Below are 21,068 nucleotides of genomic sequence, written 5' to 3'. Positions count from 1 at the left end.
CTGCTCTGTGAGGTTACCTTTGTACTTCTCTGGGCCATCTGGCGAGGTGGGGGTTGGGATCGGGTCAAACACACTGCAGTCCTTCCCGGTGTAGTCTGGATCACAGATACACTTCACCTCGTTACTGCACGTCTGCAGGACACAGAGGACGAACATAGTCAAAGCTTTATAAATGAGATGACGTTCTAAAGTCCAAATTTGAAACAAAGGAAGCTCCGAGGTGGGACAGATGGCGGTTGTGGACTCACCCCGTGGTGGGAGCAGATACGCAAGGATGAGGATCCAGGGCAGGTGCTGAGGTTGAAGGTGGTAACGGGGAGGCAGCGACGCTCCAAACACATCATGTTCGGCCCACATGGTGTCCCATCTTCCACATAGCCCAGATCCAAGCCATCATCCAGCACTGCGTGACCACCCCTGTGGGTCAGACAGTTATGTCAAATCATGCTTACCTAATATAATAATGTCTTCATGTGCAATCTTTTCCAAAAGGCTAATTTTCTGAGTGCATTCATCCACTACGGACAAAGAACTAAAATTTAAAAAAAAAAAAATAGATGAAGCTGATATTTTTTCATGCCGAGGTTTTGAATTTCATCAGGCTGCCTCACCTGCAGTCCAGGTATCTGCTCTGATGGTGGATGGTCAGGCTGGTGACCTTTCCCTGCAGCTCGCCAAATCTCGGTCTGTCTGTCAGATTGGTGCAAAGCAGCAAACCACACAGAACATCCCTGATGCAGGAAACCGAGAGAAGATGGAACAATAAAAGCTTAAAAATATTCCAGATAATCTAATTAATTATAGGTCACAGTTCTGTTGTTATACACAGAAAGTTATATTCACTGACTGTTTATTGCACGGCACCCATCCCTGGCCACTGGAGTGTGGACCACAGTTTCCTCTCTCTGTGCCCTCAGAGTTCAGCTTTTCATAGCAAAATCTGTCAGCTGAGTCTGGGAAAAGAGAACAAACTCGCATTTATTACAGTGAGTGTTACAATTAACTTATTAAGAAGATGTAAAAACACAGAGGTTATGGCCAAAGAAAAGCGTTAGCATGAATAGCTATTAAAGGGCAATAAAAAAAATAAATCAAGAAATAAAGCTCATTATCAAATCCAAACCTACTGAAGCCCCACAGAGTCTTGCACTGGCTATCTCTGGTCTTGCAGCGACCTCCATAACAGCGACCCTGGCAGGGAAAAAGAGAGGAATTAAAGATGCAGAGCAGATAAGAGAGGGGGGGAAGAATGTGCTATTAAATATAACTGTAATTGAACTTTACTTGGCCATCTTCACACGTGTAGCCATCCAGTTTGTGGACATTATGGGGACACTGGAAGAGAAATAACATCATCTGCCTTTTTAGAGTCACTGTGGGTGTTAGATCTCTGAATTTCTCTGCAGGGTGCTCTTTTTCACCTGGCTCGAGTCTCCCGTGCAGGTCTCAGGAATGTCACAGTCATTCACAGCACTGCGGCACGTCACCCCTCTCAGCTCATACTGCAGCAGCAGAGGAGAACACAAATGTGAGACATGTGGAGGAATGGTGCACGGAAAATGAGATGGACACACAGTCAATCTGTGCTATCTAGTTAGCTCCTCCAAGTCCAAAGCTGGTCTACAGCTGTGAGCTCTGTCAGCCTCCCCACAGAAGTCGAGCTCCATTTAAATATTTAATTTTGCCTCAGTTATGGAGGAAATAACAGTCCTCTGTTAATGAACCAGCAACACTGGCTGCACCTCTACCAAGATTTTATATCAGTTTGCACCATCGTAGCATTTCCAATCAGCCTGACGGAAATGCAACCTTATATTCTCAGATAAGGTATCAGCACAGGGATCTTGGGGATGGAAAGAATTATGGTTTAATGCATTAAAACAGCTTACCTTACAATCCCTGCAGCAGAGCCCATTGCTGCACATGGCATTATGGGTAAGAGTGCACTTTTTGCAGCAGTTGGCTCCACTCAGGGTGCACTCCTGCAGGGAAAGAGTGTTTTCTTTTAGGTCCTCACATCCCAAACTCATAACTAATACCTACACTTACAATCTAACACAGTATAAAGACAAAACTAGTTAAACCATCGTTGAATTAATTAGTTTATGCTCACCACCAGTGATCCACAGTCGCATTCCTCTCCAAGCTCTACATACCCATTGCCACACTCTGATGGGTCTAGGAGCTACGTGGGAAACAGACGGTAAAAACACATTTCTAAAAGGCACAATGTGAATCCATTCAGTCTATAGCAAGAGATGAGAGTTTTTCTTATATTTCTATCCCTACAAAAGAGATTAATCTTGACCTTAAGAGCCTCTGATAGTAACTGACTATCTCTCACCTTTGTGGGCTTGTTGAAGAGGCAGCTGCCTCCACCCTGCTGGAGGAAACGCAGATACTCATCTATACTACAGCGAGAGAACTTCCTTGGCAGGTAGTAGCTGATTAACACAAGAAACAGAAAATATTTAGCAATTTATCAATTAACTGAAAAATCTGTTGAAAATCAAAAGACATCTGTTTTTGCTCAGAATTCTTACTAAATGTACAGAAAGCTTAATTTATTGTTACCCTGTATCCTCCATGATACAGCCCAGCCACGGATCTGGACACCTGCAGTCACCTGGAGAAAAGAAAAACAAGCCTGTGCTGAAACTGAGGATGTGCTTGTTATACCTGAAACAGTGAGATGATGCGTTTGCTCAGTGATAAATGTATAAGAATAAGCTCAGTGGGCAAATTAAATGAGTGCTGTTTATTAGATTTCTTATGGTGGTGGAGGGATGATGATTTGGGCTCGTTTTAAAGCCACAGGATCTGATTATCTTGCAGTCACTGAGTCTAACATGGTCTCCTCTGTATGCCAAAGTATTCTAATCTCAAATGTGAGTCTTGTGCAAGACTTTAGTTCAGCTCTACACTGAGTTTTACCAGCAGCTGTTCGCTCTTTGTTCCTTAGCATGCCGATGTTCTGACCAAGACTCTGAGACAATGTGATGGCCATAGGACCCACACTGCCAAACTGAAGAAACACACAATCAAACACGCTAATAATTATCCTCACAAATATCAATATTTAGAAGTTTAGTAGACAGTAGAGAGCACAAATGTCACCTCATTGATCCCTCCACCCCGAGTCAACGAGCAGATGCCCCCAATGTAGGCTGCCTCGCTGCGGCTGCTCATGAACGTCCTCCCACTGTGGCAAAGACAAGACTGTTAGGAGAGAAGGAGAGCAAGCCGGAGGAGGATGAGGACAAGAAAAGGAAGACTCACGAGAAGAGATGCACAGCATCAACGCGCTCCTTGATGCTCTCCTTCCTGTACTTCATGAAGTCACGCAGGGTGAGCAACGGGTCATCGCCGACAGCGACCCTGTTTTCAGACGACCAGGTTTCCATGGCTACCAGGACGATGCGAGTGTTGAGCTGCTCCTTGTAGATCTAAAAGAGATCATCAGCACGTGATTGTGCATCCTCACCTGGTATGTAATCAATCATTTAAGTGCCCAATTTCTGTGAACAGTTGCAGTAGACCCCTCTGAAAGGAAGAGGGTGCTGTGGGATAAGGCTGTGGACTAGTTCCTTCTTTATAATAGAGTACAACAGCTCAGTCTCAAAGAAAAATAGCTCGTCTTAGATGGTTCTGTCTATTCTTTTAATGACAGCTTCAAGAAGCTGTGTAAATTAAATTTCCATATAAAATCTTTTGTCAAAGCTAAATTTGTCATGGTTTAGGTAGGAGGTCATTCAGTATTCATACATATTGGAGGAATATGCAAATCACTAATATTCCCAGTGCAGCTGATTAAAGATGCTTCAGCTAGACCGTAACATGTAAACCATCTTTCACTCATCCTGGCAACGTTTCCAATGTAACCTTTTGCCGTCTACCTAAAAATCCCTGTCAGAGCTGGTTAACTCCAGATCAACCCTCCAGATAATTCCATCTGAAATCTTTGGATGCAATCTGTTACGCTTAAATGTGCTATATTAATTCATATTTATGAATAATAATGATTTAAATTGTGCAATATTGCATATAATGGAGACAGTTGTATCCATCTACTTCAGTGGTGAAGAAGGAAGGCAACAGCTGGTTGCCACAGAAACCGTCACTGTTCCCAGCCAGTGAAGGGTTTCACAAGCTGAGGACAAAAGCATGGAGTGATTTTTTTTTTTGCTCTTCAATTGGCTGTTTTAGAGGATAATCATATGCAATCAGCTCCATTCCACACACAGCAGGAAAAAGGTTTTTATATAAATGATACAAAAGGCTCACAGTGAGTGCTCTGAGGTTTCTGACTGTAAAGGTTCATCGCTTTACTCCGTTCATAATAAACATCTCCAAAATAATTCATCCTCCACTATAAGCACCATTTGTCCTACTTAAAATCTAAACATGCAACATTTTCACTTCTGTTTGATGTGCAATACTCTGCAAAAGTCTTGGCTCAGCCCTCATTTCTTCATATTTTAACAGGAAAATGGGAAATAAATGGGCCATTTATTGAAACATGTGCAAATACACATGCAAAAATAGTATAAAAGGTAAAAATAAAGTTTGAGAGTGAATATGATTATCTTAACTCTTCAACACAGGCTGAACTCTACTAGTCAAGCTTTCCTGTGATTTCTTTAAGTAGCCTTCAGAAATTTATCACCAGGCTCATTGAGGACAAAAAAAAAAGCTCCTCTTTGGATGTTGGCTGCTTTTTGTTCTATTCTGTCAAAAAAATTCCCATATTGCTTAAATAATGTTGAGGCCCACTCTGTGGAGGCCAGTCCATGACTGATGGTGCTCCTTTGTTTGCTTTTTCTATCCAGGTATGCTTTTGCTGCACTGACAGTATGTTTGGGATCATTGTTATGCTAAGAATTTAGGCCACTGTCAATCAGAGTAAAAAAAAAAAAAAAAAAAATAGCTACAAATGGCTGTAGACACTCACTGTTGTAGCTCTCTCCACCTCCTCCGTACATACTGATCATATTTTTGGTTCAAATTAACAAGATTGAATTCATCCCATTTCTTAAAGACATGACTTCCACATACTGTGGCTACTTCTTTTGTCCTCCACTTTTCCATGCCAATCCCATTTTTCAGTTGGCAGCTCTTTGAGAATCACCTTGTTGGTGCAAAAATACTATTTTATGTCTGTCAAACTGATATTTTTGACACTTTTAATAGATTAAACTAAAGAAATTATAACAAATTATGTGCTTTAGCAACAGACTGCTAGTAACAACATGCCTAAAGACACCATTTAAGATACCTCTTTGGTTTTTTGCTAAGCTGTCATGTGTGTAGACACATCCCTTGATTAAGGTGCCATTTTTTATGCTTGAATGGTTTATGGGTGTTAAACATTCCTCTCAAAAAGGTCAGATACATGAAAAAGAGTGAAAAAGCAGCCAATGTCCAAAGAAAACCTATTGCATTTGAGAAAAAGAAATAATAATGGACATGGCTTAAAAACAAAGTCACAGTAAAATGGCTTGTAGGACTTTCCCCAAATACAAAACGGCAGCTGTCCAACTCAGAAATGTTTCATCTGCCAGAAAAGCCTCTGAAATGTGGCAGCAGCCATAAAGAAAGCTTGAGAGCCCCTGATTCAACATGAGGGAAGCCATGCTTAAAGAGAAAACAATCAAAACATCAAGAACTCAAAAACATTTAAAAACTTACAGATTTTTTGTTACATTTATACCATCTACGCCTGTCCTTTAAGCACTGAACATCAAAGGTTTTATCTGCTGCAGGGCTTAAAACTATTCTTATTAAAAAATATAAAAATAAACTCCTCACCAAATCTGCCATGTTCACCACCGATTTAGAAAAAATCTTCGTCTGCGTGGTCGACCGGCGTAACTGCACAAACTAAAAAGAGAAGACCATGTTACTGCAAGACTCACAATCAATTATTATCACTCCTGTTACTCAAACAAGGCAAAAGAGAACTTGTGGGAGCTGCCGGGTTCACAGATACCAGTTCATAATCGTTGACCACCATCAGCTCGATGTACTTGGTCTCAGTCTGGACGGTGCGTTGGCCTCGCCTCACCTGGAAGAGGGCAAAATAAAATCCACAGAGCCAGACGTTTGAGCGTGCTGTCACTTTAACCTTGATACAAGATAAACAGACAGAACACCACAACACACACACATCACAAAACCAGCAGGTGGAACTATTACTCACACTGCATGCGTGCACACATGCTGACACTGATGAAACTCTAGAGTGTGTCCTTGAAAAGGCAACACAACATGGAGATCATTCATTCATAAGCAGATTTTAGTTACTTGTGCCTGAAAAGATCGACTTCAGCGTGAGCATGATTGCTTTAGATGTTTGATAGAAAGAAAAAAAATGGCTCTGAAAAATAAATGTGCTCAGGTGGGTTTTCTTTGTTTTTTGTTTTTTTAAATACTCAGACCTAAGTACAGCATGTTGAGCAAACAACTGTCATCACATTTAGATTCTAACTTTATTATAGTGTGATTAGTCCAGAGAGCACGAGACTGACTTATCTCAACTGAAACCAGCTTTGCACTCATGAAAGAGCCCATTGATCACAGGTAAAAATGGGGTTTGCTGCCACTGAAGGTCATTTTTTAATTTGTAGTACTTTGGATAATGTTGAAAGATGAAAAGTTACAGGCAAAAAATCATTTTATTACAGTTGTTTTTAAGTCTGCTCTGAGTTAGCCTGAAGGATGCATACAGACATCTGTGCAAAGCCAAACATTCACCCTGTGAAGGTAAAATTAATGAGGAACCATAAAGGCTGTCGCCCAGACAGACATCTCTTCAACTTCACACCTTCACTTCTTTGTACGAGTCTACAAGTCAAAACAGAGTTCAAATTTATTCCAGAGGTGTTGCCTCAGAATTTCTCTCTCTTTTTTTTTTTCCTAGGACTGTTTTTAATCAGAATTAAAAATGAGTCATATCATCATCTGACTTATTTGTAAAATATTAATTTCTCCTCACTGATGATTCTCTGTTGGTGACTCTCTCAGCATTGCTGCTGCCAACATGATCCCAGCGGGCCAACTGTGTGTTTGGAGGTGTGTGTGCAGATGAAGAATCAGAGCTTGAAGGAAAACTGACTTGTCTTCTTGAGCGTCGAAGACCTTCTGTGAGTATCGGCTTTTCTTCGGTAGACCAGTTGACTTCATCGCTTAGCTCGCCATCCTCTTCGCTTTGCCTGCGTGACTGCATCTTAGCCTCTGTGCTGTTCATGGAGCATCCTGCAACACATAAGCAGACACCACTGAGAGGGAAAAGTGGCTGTTATCATTCCAGTGATGGATGCAACCATGTATTTTAGTCCAGTGATCTGCAGGAGAAATCAATATCAGAGCCCGTGGTAGGGAGAGCAGAAAAAAGGGGAGCGCATGAGCACAAATGGAGAGAGTTAGGGGTGAAGAGGCACAGAGGAACAGGAATGAGCGGGGAGGTGACTCCAGAGAGGAAGAGTAAGGGACAAATGGGTGAGGTGGAGAAGGAACGCAGCCAAATGAGACGTTTAGGAAGGACGTGGAGGACAGATGGACAACCTGAGGACTCTGAACGTGAAGGGAGTGAAGAAGCAGAACCAAACAGGGGCTTGCATTACAGAACATTTGACTGCATTAGATAACTGTCAAGGACAAAAGTGTCGTCTCCAAACAAGGAATAGCACCAGCCTTTGAGGTTTAGTAACAAACTGCGTCTCGTCAGGGTTTCATCAAAATAAGATCCAGATTTTTAAATGTATCTTTTTCCCCACCACTAACAGCTCCTCATAGTGAATTTCTCTATCATTAAACCAATGAGAGCTTATATGAATACTGACATTTGGAAATTACTGTACGAGAAAAAAAACGAGAGGACTTACCTGGACAGGGAGGTGGAAAAAGGTCAGTGTTAGGCATTCGAAACACAACGTGGTCATTTTTCTCCTGGAGGGCGACAGGGAAGAACACAGAGGGAGAGGAAGATGGAAACAATTTAATGAATGTCAATTTTTTTCTGTAGCTGAAATGCAGCAAGGGAAGCCAACAAAGAACAAAGAACCACACACAAGCAGCCAGTCTTTTTCTTGTTTTGTCTAGTTTACTTTTTTCACTAATCAGCAAAATCCTTATTTTAAAAGAAAAAAAAAATATTATCGAGGGCTGAAAAACTGCCTGAATCTTCTTTGCAGAGCCAACTGGTCTCAAAAAAAGAGGAGACGTAGAAACAAAAGGTGCAAAAGTAAATGATGCTAAATCATTAAATGATTCTAAAAATCTGGAGAAATCTGTGGGGAAGTTTCCCACCCCACAATTAGTCCTGGATGCCTGTGATCTTCATACCCTCAACCAGCACTGCATTAAAAACAGATATGAGTCAGTTAAAGAAATCACTGCATGGGCTCAGGAACTCTTCCAGAAATAATTGTGAGCACAGTTCATTGTGCCATCCACAAATGCACAAATGCATATTAACACAGTCCTCAGGACTAAAGAGGAGCGGGACCTCTTTAGTTGTTATTAGTACTCAGTTCAAAAGCCTGCATCCCTGATGCTATAGGAGTGCATTAGTGCCTATGGATTTGGCAGCTTGTACACCTAAAAAGGTATATATAGGGTTTAGAGCAACATATGCTCCCATCCAAATGGCGTCTGTTTCAGTGAATGTCTTGCATATTTCAGCAAGACAATACTAAATCACATACTGCATCCATTAAAACAGCATGTCTTTTCAGTAGAAGGCCTAACTGCAGCCCAGACTGCTGAGCAGCTAGAATCCCATGTCAGGCAAATATTTGATCTCATTACTCTTCCAAAACTCCAGCAACTGCTCTCCTCAGTTCCCAGATGTTTATGGGATGCTGCACAGAAGTAAACATGTTCTTTTATGACCAGGGAGGAATTGAGCTTCAATCAGGTACTCAGAGGACCTGTGCTTATGTGTATATGTCACTCATCTTGGGATTTATGTGTCATAATTTTTAATGTTAAAAAAAAAAAAGCAAAAAAAAAAAATTCAAAGTGAACCAGCAGCCGGTAGAGATTTGGAATAAGTGGAAATCTAAGCCTTGAAAACCTGTACTGGGATTTGATCGACAGACGTGAAACTGCAGAAAGCATTCAGTTAATGGATCTTAATGCTGCTGAAGTATTAAATATAGTTTAGAAAAACATATGCTTAAATCATAGGAAACATGAATGGACTTCTCATTGTGAACTTAAAGCTTCTGTGTGGAAAAAAAAAAAAAAAGTAGAAAGTGCTGATGCATATTTAATCAATCACAGGGCTGTCATAATGGCAGCAACTCCACTGGACACAGTGGTACACTTGAGCTGGGGATAAATACTTTATGAAAATGACCCATTTGAGAGAGAGCTGAGGAGAGAGGAAGAGAGAGAGTGAGGGAGTTTGAAGATGAGCTGAGAGGCTATTGATTCATCTCTCCAGTCTATGTAATTGAGCTGTACTGCGATCACTGAGCCTTAATGGAAAAAATTTAAAAAAAGGCTCAGCCTCTTCCTCTCTAAACACTTTTATCCCACTCACATCAGTCACTCTGTTGAATCTCCATTTATTTTAAATGCAACTCTTTTAAGATCAAAATCTGAATATTTGTAAAGGGCCAAACTTTCTTTTTGTCAACTTTTCCTTCGCTCACCTGCCTCCAGCAGATAATCTGCTTCTTTTCAGACACTGGAAATGTTTCCGTGGTGGTGGATTGTGTGTATATTCAACACTTTCCACTCAGAAACTCAGAGATAGAGTAACACTGACGGTAAGTTATGGAGAGCGGAGATACTGTGAGAAAGTGAGACCTGACAAAGCAGCTCCCAAACATGATTCAAAGTCCTCTACTGAAAGAGAGTCTATTACATGTGGCCTGCTTAAATAAATATATAAATAAAAGTGAAAGAAAAAATATGAATGCATTGTCTTTTCACATCTTTTCATGGCGTCGCCGGAAGTTACTTACCGCTCCAGTGCCAAGAGGTTCGATCCCGTAAGAGAAGTTCCCGTCAGAAAACATCCCCCTAAATAAAACAAAACGATCATGTATGATAATTGCTTCACCACTTCTTTTCTAAAATGTGTTTCTATTTATCAGAAAACAAATAGAAAGGTGGATCGGAGGAAGGTGAGACTTATTTATTTTATTTTAAACATAAATGACCCTTCAGTCTTTAATCTTGGTTCAATAATGTTGAGCTCCAGGCTCTGGGGAAGCAAATCCATAACTGCTAATGTTCTACTGTAGATCTATGTTTTTATTTGTGGTATTGCATTGTGGATAAAAATCCAATCACACTTTTCTGCTTTCATAATTAGTTAAAATTATGAAAGCAGAAATGATGAAGCCTCCAAAACCCCAGCAGAGCCTCTACCGTGTTTTATAGATGGCTGTAGAACAATGTTCCCTCTAATTTTTCATGTGTCTGAGCAAACACACAAACTCCCTGAGCAGACACTTGGACCACTGTGAGCAACAGCAGACGTGTGCACTGTGGTCACGCCAGCATCGAATCCATCCAAGTTACATGGTTTATTAAAATAATCAAATTACAGCATTTACATTTTATGTTAGACTACTTTTAATGCATATTTAATTACTCCTCCTTGAATCGCTACCTTATCGTGGTGGAGGGGTTTGTGTGTCCCAGGGATCCCAGGGGCTATGTTGTCTGGGGGCTTTTGCCCCCTGGTAGGGTCTCCCATGGCAAACTGGTCCTGGGTGAGGGACCAGACAAAGAGCGATTCAGAAGACCCCCATGAAAAGAATATCGAGGGAACAGTTTACCCTGCCCGGGATAGGGTTACCGGGGCCCCGCCCTGGAGCCAGGCCCGGGGAGGGTGCCCGAGGGCGAGCGTCTGGTGGCCGGGCCTTAGTCCATGGGGCCCGGCCGGGCACAGCCCGAAGAGGAGACATGGGCCCATCCTCCCGCAGGCCCACCACCCGCAGGAGGCGCCATAGGGGTCGGGTGCATTGTGAGCCGGGTGGCGGCCAGGAGCGGAGGCCCTGGCGGACCGACCCCCGGCTGCCAAGACTGGCAATAGGGACATGGAATGTCACCTCTCTGGTGGGGAAGGAGCCTGAGTTGGTGCGTGAGGTTGAGAGGTACCGGCTAGATATAGTTGGGCTCACCTCTACGCATTGTCTGGGCTCTGGAACCAGTCTCCTGGAGAGGGGCTGGACTCTGTCTCAGTCTGGAGTTGCCCCTGGTGAGAGGCGGCGGGCTGGGGTGGGTATTCTTATATCCCCTCGGCTTGCTGCCGGTACGTTGGGGTTTTTCCCGGTGGACGAGAGGGTTTGTTCCCTGCGCCTTAGGGTCGGGGAACGGGTCCTGACTGTCATCTGCGCTTATGCGCCGAGTGGCAGTTCGGAGTACCCAGCCTTCTTAGAGTCCCTGGGGGGGGTGCTGGAAGGTGCTCCACCTGGAGACTCTGTTGTCCTGCTGGGAGACTTCAATGCTCACGTGGGTAACGACAGCGAGACCTGGAGGGGCGTGATTGGGAGGAACGGCCTCCCTGATCTGAACCCGAGCGGTGCTTTGTTATTGGACTTCTGTGCTAATCACAGTTTGGCCATAACGAACACCCTGTTCGAACATAAGAGTGTCCATAAGTGCACGTGGCACCAGGATGCTCTAGGCCGTAGGTCGATGATCGATTTTGTAATCGTATCACCAGACCTGCGACCATATGTTCTGGACACTCGGGTAAAGAGAGGGGCTGAGCTGTCAACTGATCACCACCTGGTGGTGAGTTGGATCAGGTGGCGGGGGAGGACGCTGGACAGACCTGGTGCACCTAAACGCGTAGTGAGGGTGTGCTGGGAACGTCTAGCAGAGGCCCCAGTCCGCGAGATCTTCAACGCACACCTCCGGCAGAGCTTCAACAGCATTCCGAGGGAGACTGGGGACATTGAGTCCGAATGGACCATGTTCAGCGTCTCCATTGCCGAAGCTGCTGCATTGAGCTGCGGCCGCAAGGTGGTTGGTGCCTGCCGTGGTGGTAATCCCCGAACCAAATGGTGGACACCAGAGGTGAAGGGAGCCACCAGGCTGAAGAAGGAGGCCTATCGGGCTTGGTTAGCCTGTGGGACTCCGGAGGCAGCCGACAGGTATCGACAGGCCAAGCGGAATGCGGCTCGGGCAGTGGCTGAAGCAAAAACTCGGGTGTGGGAGGAGTTCGGAGAGGCCATGGAAAAAGACTTTCGGACTGCCTCGAAGAGATTCTGGCAAACCGTCAGGCGTCTCAGGAGGGGAAAGCGGTGCTCTACCTGCACTGTGTATAGTGCTGGCGGAGCGCTGTTGACGTCGACTGAGAAAATTGTCGGGCGGTGGAAGGAATACTTCGAGGACCTCCTTAATCCCACTGACACGTCTTCCGGGGAGGAAGCAGAGTCTGGGGATGAGGGGTGTGACCCACCGATTTCCGGGGGCGAGGTCACTGAGGCAGTTAAACAACTCCTTGGTGGCAGAGCCCCTGGTGTCGATGAGGTCCGCCCCGAGTTCCTGAAGGCTCTGGACGTTGTAGGGCTGTCTTGGTTGACACGTCTCTGCAATGTTGCGTGGAGATCAGGGGCAGTACCTGTGGACTGGCAGACCGGGGTGGTGGTCCCCATCTTCAAGAAGGGGGACCGGAGGGTGTGTTCCAACTACAGGGGGATCACACTCCTCAGCCTCCCCGGGAAAGTCTATGCCAGGGTGCTGGAGAGGAGGGTTCGTCCGCTAGTCGAACCTCGGATACAGGAGGAACAATGCGGTTTTCGTCCTGGTCGCGGAACACTGGACCAGCTCTTTGTCCTCTCGAGGATACATGGGAGTTTGCCCAACCAGTCTACATGTGTTTTGTGGACCTGGAGAAGGCATTCGACCGTGTCCCTCGGGGCGTCCTGTGGGAGGTGTTGCGCGAGTATGGGGTGTCTGGCCCATTGCTACGGGCCATTCAATCCCTATACAACCGTTGCAAGAGCTTGGTTCGCATTGCCGGCAATAAGTCGGACTCGTTCCCGGTGGGTGATGGGCTCCGCCAAGGCTGCCCTTTGTCTCCGGTTCTGTTCATAATTTTTATGGACAGGATTTCTAGGCGCAGCCAAGTGGCGGAGGGCTTTCGCTTTGGTGGCCTCAGAATCTCATCTCTGATTTTTGCGGATGATGTGGTTCTGTTGGCTTCATCGGGTGAGGGCCTCCAGCTCGCACTGGAGCGGTTCGCAGCCGAGTGTAACGCAGCGGAAATGAGGATCAGCACCTCCAAATCTGAGGCCATGGTTCTCAGCCGGAAAAGGGTGGAGTGCCCACTCCGGGTCGGGGATGAGTTCCTGCCCCAAGTGGAGGAGTTCAAGTATCTCGGGGTCTTGTTCGCGAGTGATGGGAGAAGGGAGCTGGAGATCGACAGACGGATTGGGGCTGCGGCTGCAGTAATGCGGACGCTGCACCGGTCAGTCGTGGTGAAGAGGGAGCTGAGTGTAAAAGCGAAGCTCTCAATTTACCGGTCGATCTACGTCCCTACCCTCACCTATGGCCACGAGCTGTGGGTAGTGACCGAAAGAACGAGATCGCGGATACAAGCGGCGGAAATGAGCTTCCTCCGAAGGGTGGCTGGCCTCTCCCTTAGAGATAGGGTGAGAAGTTCGGCCATCCGGGAGGGGCTTAGAGTAGAGCAGCTGCTGCTCCACATCGAAAGGAGCCAGCTGAGGTGGTTCGGGCATCTGGCAAGGATGCCCCCTGGGCGCCTCCTGGGCGAGGTGTTCCAGGCATGTCCCACCGGGAGGAGGCCCCGGGGCAGACCCAGGACACGCTGGAGAGATTATATCTCTCGGCTGGCCTGGGAACGCCTTGGTATTCCCCCGGACAAGCTGGAGGAGGTGGCTGGGGAGAGGGAGGTCTGGACCTCTTTGCTTAGGCTGCTACCCCCGCGACCCGACCTCGGATAAGCGGATGAAGATGGATGGATGGATGGATACTTTTAATTAACTGCTTTAGCCCACTTACAATGAAAATGTAAAAAAAAAAAAAAAATCTTGTTCATGACCTGTGTAGTATGTTAACACTACTGAAGGTAAAAATAACTCAAACTCCAATTCAGCAGTCGCCTCATTGTTCTGACACACACAAAACTATTGACTACACTACACACTAACTACACAAGATTTGCGCAAATCTCTCACATCTCAAAACACGCCGTCATTCCTACAATTTCCCCCTTCCTAAACAATAAATGCCATGTTGCCATACCATTTTTTGATTGGTCGACATGGTACATTTTTCGACCAATAGGAAAGGGTGGGGGTTTTTTGGTTTTGTCTTTGCTCACAGGCTTTCGAGCGTTTTCCTTATAAAACGCCGTTTTTACCGTTTCTTCCTGCAGTAAATATGAACAACGATCGTATTCAGGAAGAAAACCAAACATTGCATATATTTATATCATAACTCTGGTTTTACGTGACCTATCAACACAATTTAAAAACTGGTATAAAGTCCACTCTTTTTCCGTCAATTGTTCCGTTTTTCCTGCTCACACCTCCAGTGGTTGTACACGTTGTCATTAACGTGGCTTCACTCTTTTTTAATTTGCATTTATCACTCAATAAGATTAGTTTCCACTGATTTTCAGGGCGTTTCGTGCATAATTTGGCATAGAAAGTCTGGCTCATTCGAAGCAAATATAAAGAAATGTGGCTCAAGACTTTTGCACAGTATACTGGTGTGTGTGCAATTGGGTTTGATTTTAAACAATTAAAATCATTGCTTGGGTTCTCATTTGTTGTAGTGACTTAATCTGAAATGTAGCCCCACAGCGTTGGACTCACTGCAGGCCGTGGCAGGTTGACAAAGCAGCCCAGGACCCCGGCACTCCTCGTATTCGCCCGTGGTAGAAGCAGTGCTCCCCTCCCTGAAACCAAACAAGAGGTAATAGTGAGACACTGATACTGTCATCATCCAGTAACATGTACATGTCAAATTTCAGAAAATGAAGCCAACACCGTCTGCGAAGCCCTCGATGCCACTGATCTTTTGGCCCATATATACATAGGTAGGTATTTTCTGTCAGCGTGAGGCCTATGATCAACCAGGAGGGTTGTCTGAAGGAGATCAGTGACTACTGTATGATTTGGTGTCTGGGGAAACCTACACCTGCTGCAGCTGCTACAGCTGAGTAGAGTTTCAGCAAGGGAAAGGAAGTGTGCATAACAGAGTGTGAGTGGGTATGCATCAGAATTTCCTAATTCACTGGAAGATAGCGTCAACTACAGCTATCTGAAGCACAAAATTCATTAAAGTCAAGGTTGAACCCATTTAAGTTGAAAATGAACAGGTGTTTTATAAGGAACTGCTCAAGTCCATCAGCTGGGAAGTACACAGGATCTCAAACTGTACCCATCACTCACACAGACACCTGACATGGGCATATTAGACAGACACAACGTCAATGATGTATTAGTTCACATGCCTCTTGATCCATTACATTTCACAGGTTACTGTAATGTGTAAAATACAGAAAGAAAGTGATATGCTTTTCTGTCTTTTTGTGGCTGTAATGTACAAATTAATGAGAATTAAAATCCACCAAGAAGACTTAAGACTTACAAGCGATCCTATCCAGAACAAATGAATCTTGTTGATCACCAAATGATGAACTCCTTCCGTTCAGGAGTATCATGACTTAGCACTTTGCTAATGGTAAATGGACTCAAAGCACTTCCTACTACAAGTCTTATTCACACTAAGCACACATATATTCATACAGTGTTTAAATAAATGCTTAAGCAGTTTAGCTCAAATTCACATGCACACTCTCTGATGGATGCATCAGGGGCAACTCGGGGTTCAGTATCCTGCTCAAGGATAGTTTAACACATAGACCGGAGGAGCTGGGGATCAATTCGCTGACCTTCCGATTGTCAAACAACCCGCTGCACCACCTGAGCCACAGCTGCCATGAATATGGAAGTTAATATTGTTCAGTACATCAGGCACAAGTCTTAATAAAGGTTACACCGTGAAAACATGCTTTTAGTACTGATGGTTTAAGTTTTAAGTTGACTTTGTGCTAAGCTAGCCGTTATGCTAGTTGTTTGAGACAACTATGAAAAGTATTTTTTCCCTTTTTGGCTCCGTATAAATGTCAGTGATTGCAGATGTCCTGGACATGTGCTGTGGTTGTGAGCAGAGCAGCCCCACCAACCGTTCTGTTTGCAAGCAGCATACAATGAGAAGAAAGTTTAAAGGAAGGGACAGTAGCAGGGTATGCAGCAGAGGGTATTTTAATGAGGAGAAAAGCGGTCACTTCATGGAGCTGCTTTGAAATGCAACTCTGGAAAGAGAATTAATGAACTTGTCATTTTAAATCATGTGTATACATTTTTTTTCCTGCTAAAAATAATTATAAAAAAGCTATTTTGAATTGACCCTAAAAATCACAAGAACCTTTTTACCCCATTGTAAAGAATGCAATGATTTAATAAACTGAAGATAATAATGTCTCTAATTTCTTAATGCATGTTCATAAAATTAGAGACTTCAAATTTGGAGCTTACAAGAGAGATGGAAAAAAAGGTTATATTAACACAACAGAAGCAGAGATATCTGATTTTCAGTCACTGGATCCTACATATTCAAACATGCAACTTTAAAGTGTTTCTCCAGACAGTCTGCCTGATAGACCTATACATTACACACCATCTATCAGTCAGCTGACACCACTTAATTTTGTTGATTCATCTGGAAAAATCCCCCCCAAAACTACAGACAGAATCTACAAGAGGTACAAAATAAAAAAGGTTCTAAAGGCTGATGAACTGCTTGTATGCCCCTCTAATAAAGGATAAAATTTGCTCTGATAATGAGTGACTGTCTCAATCCATAGCCAAGTTGGCAGAACCACTGGAAGGAGCAACCTGTACACCTCACTGCCAGGTAACTCCACCTGATTATTCATAATCGCCTAAAAGGATCCAACTGAACGATCATGTTTTGGACGTAGTGTTTGTAATCTGCGTCTCGCAGTACAGGAACGATCAGATTACGACAATCTGAGAGGAGACTGGCTACTGTCAGTCAAGTGACACGAGCATGGTTTTAAATGTGCGAGCTCAAAAAAGTTGAAGGAACAAAGAATTTCACAAATAATCATGCATGCTTTAACAGAGACAATGGACATTAAAGTTAGGTGTTTTGTTTGCAAATACCTGGAACTCAGGTGTGCGTGTGTGCGCGCGTATGCATGCATGTGACTGCGAGAGAGTCAGTTTCAGGTGTTTGTAATGAACCCCAATAAGTCATGTCTGCTACCCGATCCTGTTGTCATCCAGCACGGCCGACAGATCAAAAAGAAAAAGGGGCAACTTGGAGCTGCTGTTCTTCATGCTTGGCCGACCTTTATCTGAGCTCCAGCTCAAAGCTGAAAGCTCACAGAGAGATCCTGTCATGTCTAAGTTATCTCTCAGACACATGACATCCTTGTTACTTTTCAAAGACAAAGGGCATGTGTAATGTATTTTAACTGACACCGAGTATTACTTTCACTGCAAGGTCATTTCAACTGATCTTCTCGAAGGTGGATTAAATCTTCACAGGTACATCTGCACACACAGTCGGGCTACTGTTGATGACAAATTAATGATCAGTCTGGTTGTCTGTCAGCTACAAAATCATCATTCAGTCCAAAGTCAGTCACACGTGTCTCTTTTATCCCTCGCCACACATGAGCTTTATATGAGGCTCGCTCTCTTGGAGCAGAATGCTGTCTGGCATTTTATTCTGATTCAATTAAACCAAAGAAGGAATGGAAACTGCTAACTCTTAAAGGCCAACAGTTACGTGTGATTAAACTAAGATGAGGTCTCCATGTAAAAAGTTGTAATCTCATAGTGTTCTGACCAGATTTATTCAAGGCTTCAGAAAAGACATTAGCTTAGAAAAGTTCTGCATCAACGTAACTAAACTATCTCGCCGTTGTCTTCACGAAACCATAGAAACACTATATATAAATAAAATTTAAAGGAAAGAACATGTCTAGGGTGGGTCCACAAGGTTAGCCATTTTATTATACTGCATGAAATGTTCCTCCCACAGTCCAAATACATGCATTTAATAGGATATGGTCAGCTGGTGATTCTACATTGCTGGGACTCTTATTCAGATTGAGTTCAGGTTATTGATGCAGCCCTCCACAACAGTCACAGTTTCTCATGCAGATCACTACAACCGCCCCATGAAAGACTGGGACTGCACCAATAAGCTTAAAAAAGGCAAATAATTAATTTTAATATTGAGCGAAAGTGAATCCAGGTTATTAGAGAGGGATTTCACAACAGCCACAGTTTCTCATGTGGCCTGCTGGGAAAAATTACGGCCTAACTCCTCCCCTATTTACAACACCATAAAAAAATCAGTCAGTCAATCATTTTCATTCGACAGCCAACAGCACGAAGAGGCCAAATAATGCTGTAGCATGGGCATGTACTAAGCGCAACTTGGGCGTTTCACTCACATGTAAACATCATGGTAGTGCTAAAAGGAAACATGAGAAATGCCGACTTCACTGGCAATAATAAGCTAATAAGGAACAGCAGCTTGCTATATAGATTTATATCCAAAATTAAGGCTGTGAAAATCAACATTAAACTTTTACACTGATATATAATTTCAGAGATCAGCTCAAAGCTAACAACAATAAATTAAACAGTGCTTCCTTCCAGACATTAGAGTAAGTCCCAGTATTTTTATGAAGCTTATTTACATGCGGCATCAGTTCTAGTCTGTCGAGGACTAAAAGAACATTCATCATTCATACCGAATAGTGAAGCAACTCACAGCACTTAGCAAGTTAATAAATAAATAAAAGGTAGGATTACGAGACTAAATGGAGGAAATCAAATTGCCTGACACAGCAGGCACACACTGACTGTCAGGGACTGAGGATGCTTTTCAGAGTTGCACTTCACGTGATGTCCACTCACTCTTCCATTTAAACCACACTGAAATTTTATTAGTGCTGGAAGGACAGCGACAAGTGAACTATGACGTTAAAACCGAGAAATTGTATGAATGAAAAAGGAAAAGAAAAAAAAACAAAACTGCTTGCACTCACAAATTGAGACAGTCATGTCCTGCAGAAACAACCGTACTGAACTTGACATAATCAGCTGTAACAGAATTAGAAAAGCTGGAGTGCTTGATGTCTGGACTCAGCATTGTTCAGAGTCTGAGAGCAGTGGGTGGGTGGCGGGGTATGAAATAATAGGTACTAATGTAAAGTGAAAAAGAGGACTGGAAAGAACAAAAGCATTACGTTTTAGAGTATTTAAAATCATGAGGAAAAACAATTTCCTCCAGATACGTTAAGCATCTGGTGCTGGCAAGAAGAGACAATTTTACAGTATTAGGAGAAACATTAACCGACTTAAGAAGAAGGAATGCAAATCAATCTAAAAGACTCCCCATTTCTCCCTGTGTTTCAGAGAAGCTAATTCATCAGTCTTCAGGGTTCATTTCACATGCAGTGTTGCTAGCTGATAGTCTGTCGTAGCCCGTTGTGCATTAACATTTCATAACATTTATTGACTACAGACCAGACAACTACTACTACTGCTAATAATAATAATCCCGCCTTATGTATTATCATTTATAAAGGGTACCAAAAAAAAAAATGGTGGAGCCGCTGGACAAAATAAGAAAAAAAAAAAAAAAAAAAAAAAAAAAACGAATACATTTTTTACCATATTCATAACTCTTTTATGGGCTTTTCAATAACAATAAATGGCATTAAACCTGTTTTTAATCTAAGTGTATTTCTAGATTAAATTCTAATGTGATTATTTTACGGTGTTCCCCAGGGATCTATTACCGGGCCACTATTAATCAAATTAGTGCAGTAATTATTCAACTCCATTTCTCTCATTCCGTGCTCAAATTGGATTATTATTATAAGAATTGTAATTTTAACATAGTTGGTAGGAAAAAAAAAAAAAGTGTAAACATGTAAGGTCTGTCAGACTTTGTATCTTTGGGGTCAGCAACATTACCAAAACTCAATTATTAATATTATTATTTTTAATAAAGTCAAAATCAAAATTATAAATTGAATCTTTAAAAAAAACCCAAAACACTTAGAGTATGACATAAATTTATTTATGGAATACTGAGTCATTTAAAAAGTGATAAATGACATCAAACTAAGAGAGACATTGGTCTGGCTGTGTGGTTAATTTAATGATCTTACTTCATTTTGATTAGTGAATAGTGTTTCATATTGAGACCATTGATAAATCTTTATGCCTCCTTCCTGCACTATTTAATTATTTGGCCTTTTTATTTCTTTGATTTTAACCCGTTGAAATAATCTTCAAATGTAATGTCTGTGCCCGGATTATCCAAAGGTCATGGCAGAAGGTGGCTGTAAAATCTGATTTAATCCTTTCTGGAAATGCACATGATTTGAATTCCCCTCATGACATAAAGTAGGCCCACACTGGTACTGCTGCTGTCTGCTGGTTTCCATGGCAACCGTCTACCAATTGGTCAGGTGGTTCTTTGGCAGAGAGGATACAGACAGAGAGACACCGTCTCGCAGAGGCTGTCGAGAGTCAAGCTGTCTGCCCGTCTTGGATTTATTAAAGGCCATTTTGCTCAAATTTATAATTCATGACAGAGAGGGCCATGTCAACAATCTAACCATCAGGGCTCATGCAGCTGTAGCCAGAAAGGTGTTTTTGGACACCTTTCCACAGGTCCAGGATAACGTGTGGACCTGATAAGCTGAAGAGTTGTTATGGAACAACACATCTGGGCTAGCACATATTTTGCAGTCATTTACACTTATTTCTAGACGTTCAAACACATGCTTTTTAGGCATTTCTGGACTGGACAAAAAAAAAATAACGTTGTGTCACTCAATTACTGATTCTGCTTGGTTTAATTCAGGTGGAATACTCAAAACTGGGATGGAGAACCATAATGTTTCTACAAACAGCCACAAAAATCATTTTCAGCCTCAATTGTTTGATGTGAGAGCGTTTACTGTCAAAGCCATTGTCAGCAGGATGTTAGTTTGCTAGGTTGCAGGA

The 21,068-nt window shown here is 43.1% G+C and overlaps 1 protein-coding gene across 4 annotated transcripts in view; it reads right to left on the bottom strand.

Annotated features, from left to right (window-relative positions):
* adam11 (ADAM metallopeptidase domain 11) overlaps positions 1–21,068 on the bottom strand; it is a 32,075-nt gene that overhangs the window by 4,798 nt on the left and 6,209 nt on the right. For all 4 annotated transcript variants that reach the window (XM_085284652.1, XM_085284655.1, XM_085284654.1 and 1 more), the window contains 20 exons: positions 14,811–14,893; positions 9,975–10,032; positions 7,884–7,947; positions 7,115–7,254; positions 5,990–6,064; positions 5,809–5,880; positions 3,280–3,446; positions 3,118–3,202; positions 2,935–3,025; positions 2,575–2,626; positions 2,345–2,444; positions 2,114–2,185; positions 1,890–1,982; positions 1,422–1,502; positions 1,285–1,335; positions 1,128–1,191; positions 848–953; positions 612–731; positions 249–417; positions 18–132 (listed from right to left, as the gene is read on the bottom strand). In XM_085284652.1, coding sequence (XP_085140778.1) covers positions 18–132; positions 249–417; positions 612–731; positions 848–953; positions 1,128–1,191; positions 1,285–1,335; positions 1,422–1,502; positions 1,890–1,982; positions 2,114–2,185; positions 2,345–2,444; positions 2,575–2,626; positions 2,935–3,025; positions 3,118–3,202; positions 3,280–3,446; positions 5,809–5,880; positions 5,990–6,064; positions 7,115–7,254; positions 7,884–7,947; positions 9,975–10,032; positions 14,811–14,893 — 1,858 coding nt within the window. The remainder of the gene's footprint in view (positions 1–17; positions 133–248; positions 418–611; positions 732–847; positions 954–1,127; positions 1,192–1,284; positions 1,336–1,421; positions 1,503–1,889; positions 1,983–2,113; positions 2,186–2,344; positions 2,445–2,574; positions 2,627–2,934; positions 3,026–3,117; positions 3,203–3,279; positions 3,447–5,808; positions 5,881–5,989; positions 6,065–7,114; positions 7,255–7,883; positions 7,948–9,974; positions 10,033–14,810; positions 14,894–21,068) is intronic.

Source organism: Mchenga conophoros, linkage group LG8 (genome assembly GCF_057382185.1).
Source record: "Mchenga conophoros isolate Kocher_MC1m ecotype Shallow Benthic linkage group LG8, M_conophoros_male_GT1.1, whole genome shotgun sequence".
Taxonomy (NCBI): domain Eukaryota; kingdom Metazoa; phylum Chordata; class Actinopteri; order Cichliformes; family Cichlidae; genus Mchenga; species Mchenga conophoros.
The sequence above is the reverse complement of the archived record's forward strand: the minus strand, read 5'-3'. Positions and strand labels throughout refer to the sequence as shown.